At 58.1% G+C, this 2,186-nt stretch overlaps 1 protein-coding gene across 2 annotated transcripts in view; it reads right to left on the bottom strand.

Annotated features, from left to right (window-relative positions):
• GIPC3 (GIPC PDZ domain containing family member 3) overlaps positions 1-2,180 on the bottom strand; it is a 5,475-nt gene extending 3,295 nt beyond the window's left edge. The window contains exons 1-3 of one of the 2 annotated variants that reach the window (XM_004378471.2): positions 1,986-2,180; positions 824-1,009; positions 507-687 (exon numbers count right to left, since the gene is read on the bottom strand). In XM_004378471.2, the coding sequence (XP_004378528.1) occupies positions 507-687; positions 824-973 (331 nt within the window). In that variant the 5' untranslated portion in view covers positions 974-1,009; positions 1,986-2,180. Of the gene's footprint in view, positions 1-506; positions 688-823; positions 1,010-1,985 lie in introns of those variants that run through there. The other variant, XM_023733123.1, reaches the window with a different exon arrangement.
• Positions 2,181-2,186: the final 6 nt, after the last annotated feature.

Here is a 2,186-nt window from a genome sequence, read left to right on the forward strand (position 1 = left end):
TGCTAGAACTGTCTTTGAAAAGTCTCGTGCTAGAACTCTGAAAAGTCTCATGCTAGAACACTCTTTGAAAAGTCTCATGCTAGAACGCTCTTTGAAAAGTCTCATGCTAGAACTCTGAAAAGTCTCATGCTAGAACACTCTTTGAAAAGTCTCATGCTAGAACGCTCTTTGAAAAGTCTCATTCTAGAACTCTCTTTGAAAAGTCTCGTGCTAGAACTCTCTTTGAAAAACATTCTCTAGAGCTCACTCTCACCATGACCTCAAGGCACTGCTTTAAAAGCTCCCAGCCACTTTATCAAGTGAAACTAGACAACTCCGCATCCTATTTCACTCTTCCCCAACCTCCCCTCTCCTCCCTGGACTGACTCTAGAACCATTGAGAAACTACCTACCTGTTCCTACTACAGTGCCAGAAGTTCCCTACCACATCTCCAGACGCATCTAGAACTTTCCATCCTGTCTCATGCCCCCCACCTGCCTGCCTCCGGGCCCCAGGTGGCCCTCACCGAAGGCTCTCTTGGGCTGCACCAGACGCAGGGTGAAGGGCTGGGACTTGGGCAGCTCCCGCAGCATCTTAGCCACTTCGTAGTGCCGACAGCCAACGATGGAGTGGTCATTGATGGCCTCAATGCTGTCGCCCACACACACGGCCTCGATGCGGTTGATGATGCTGCCCTCCTTAATTCTCTGTGGGGACACACAGTCACTCATCAGGCAACCCAGTCTCCCTCTCGGTTCCCCGGAGATCTGAGCCCCTTAGACCCAGAGAAGGGCAGTGGCTCACCCCAGGTCACCGGGCACCTGGAAAGAATCACCCAGCTACCTTGATGAAGGCATAGCCGGCCCCATTGTCCGTGATGGTCAGCCCCAGGGCATCTTCTGTCTTGGTGACTTCTACTTCCTTGGTCTCACCCCGCACGTGGGCAAAGATAAAATCCTCCAGCCCGATCTGGCCGCCCAGGAGTTTCTGCATGTCCACTTTGTGGCTGTTGAGGGTGCAGAACAAGATCTGTCCCCAAGGGGGGGGGGGGTGCAGAATTAAGGACAGTGCTCATTCCCCACTCGGCCACCCTGTCTGCCCAGAGCAACCTGGGTGATGGGTCCAGGGGCCTGAGAGGGAAAGTGAGGCTCAGAAAGGCACAAAGCTAGCCCAGGTAGCCCCACCAGGATGCCAACCAAAAAAAAAAAAAACCAGTTGCCATCAAGCTGGTTCTGACTCATGGCAACCCCATGTGTGCAGAGTAGAACTGTTCTCCATAGGGTTCTCAAGGCTGTGACCTTTTGGAAGCAGATCACCAGGCCTTTCTTCCAAGGCACCTCTGAGCGGGTTCGAACAGCCAGCCTTCTCGCTAGTAGTGGAGCACTTAATCATTTGCACCAGCCAGGGACTCCTACCAGGATCCCAGCCCATGGGAGAAGGCAGCTGTGGGGCCACCCCAGAGTGGGGTGCGGGCATGAGAAAAAGACTGGGGCTCCTGAAGAGACCCTCTCTCCCACCTCCACCCCCAGATTTCCAGCTTTAACCCTTCGGTGCCCTTACACAACCGCCCTGTCTTTCTCAGCCAGTGCTGGATTTGCTGGCGCCCCCTGGTGGCTGCAAGGCGCACGAACCTGGGTTGGGAAAACCCCTCTCCACAGCCCAGCCCTGAACCCGGCCTCGGTCTTCCATCTGTAAAGGGGCGGCCTCGAACCCCAGCCCCCAGCTGCGCCCAGAAACCACAGAGGCGCTTTCCGGGGCGGGGGAGAGCTGGGATCTGCTTCCCTAAGACCTGCTCCTCTTTTGCTCAGGGAGGGCGAAGGGGCCCCTGGAGTGTAGGCGCCCCGGATCTGAGAGGTGCGTCTCAGAGATCTGGTGATCTGCCCCTCCACCCAGGGATCCGAGGTTCCCCATCTGGGTATGAGGCACCCCGTCTGGGGATCCAGCCTGCTCTCTCATCCCTTGTCTGCCAGGCTGGGTTTCCGGGGCTGGGGTCCTGGGTACTCACCTCGGTGGGCGCGATGCCGAAGGCCTCGGCGATCTTGGCGTAGAGCTCGCGGACGTTGGTGAAGCCCTCGATTTTGCCCGTGGGGCTGCCGTGCGCCAGCTGCGTGCGGAAGACGAGGCGCGGGCGGGCGCGGGGAGCTGCTGGGGAGTGGGGAGCGGCCAGGGACTCGGAGGGCGCGGGCGAGGGCGCGGGCGCGGGCGG

Source organism: Trichechus manatus, unplaced genomic scaffold (genome assembly GCF_000243295.1).
Source record: "Trichechus manatus latirostris isolate Lorelei unplaced genomic scaffold, TriManLat1.0 scaffold00057, whole genome shotgun sequence".
Lineage (NCBI taxonomy): Eukaryota > Metazoa > Chordata > Mammalia > Sirenia > Trichechidae > Trichechus > Trichechus manatus.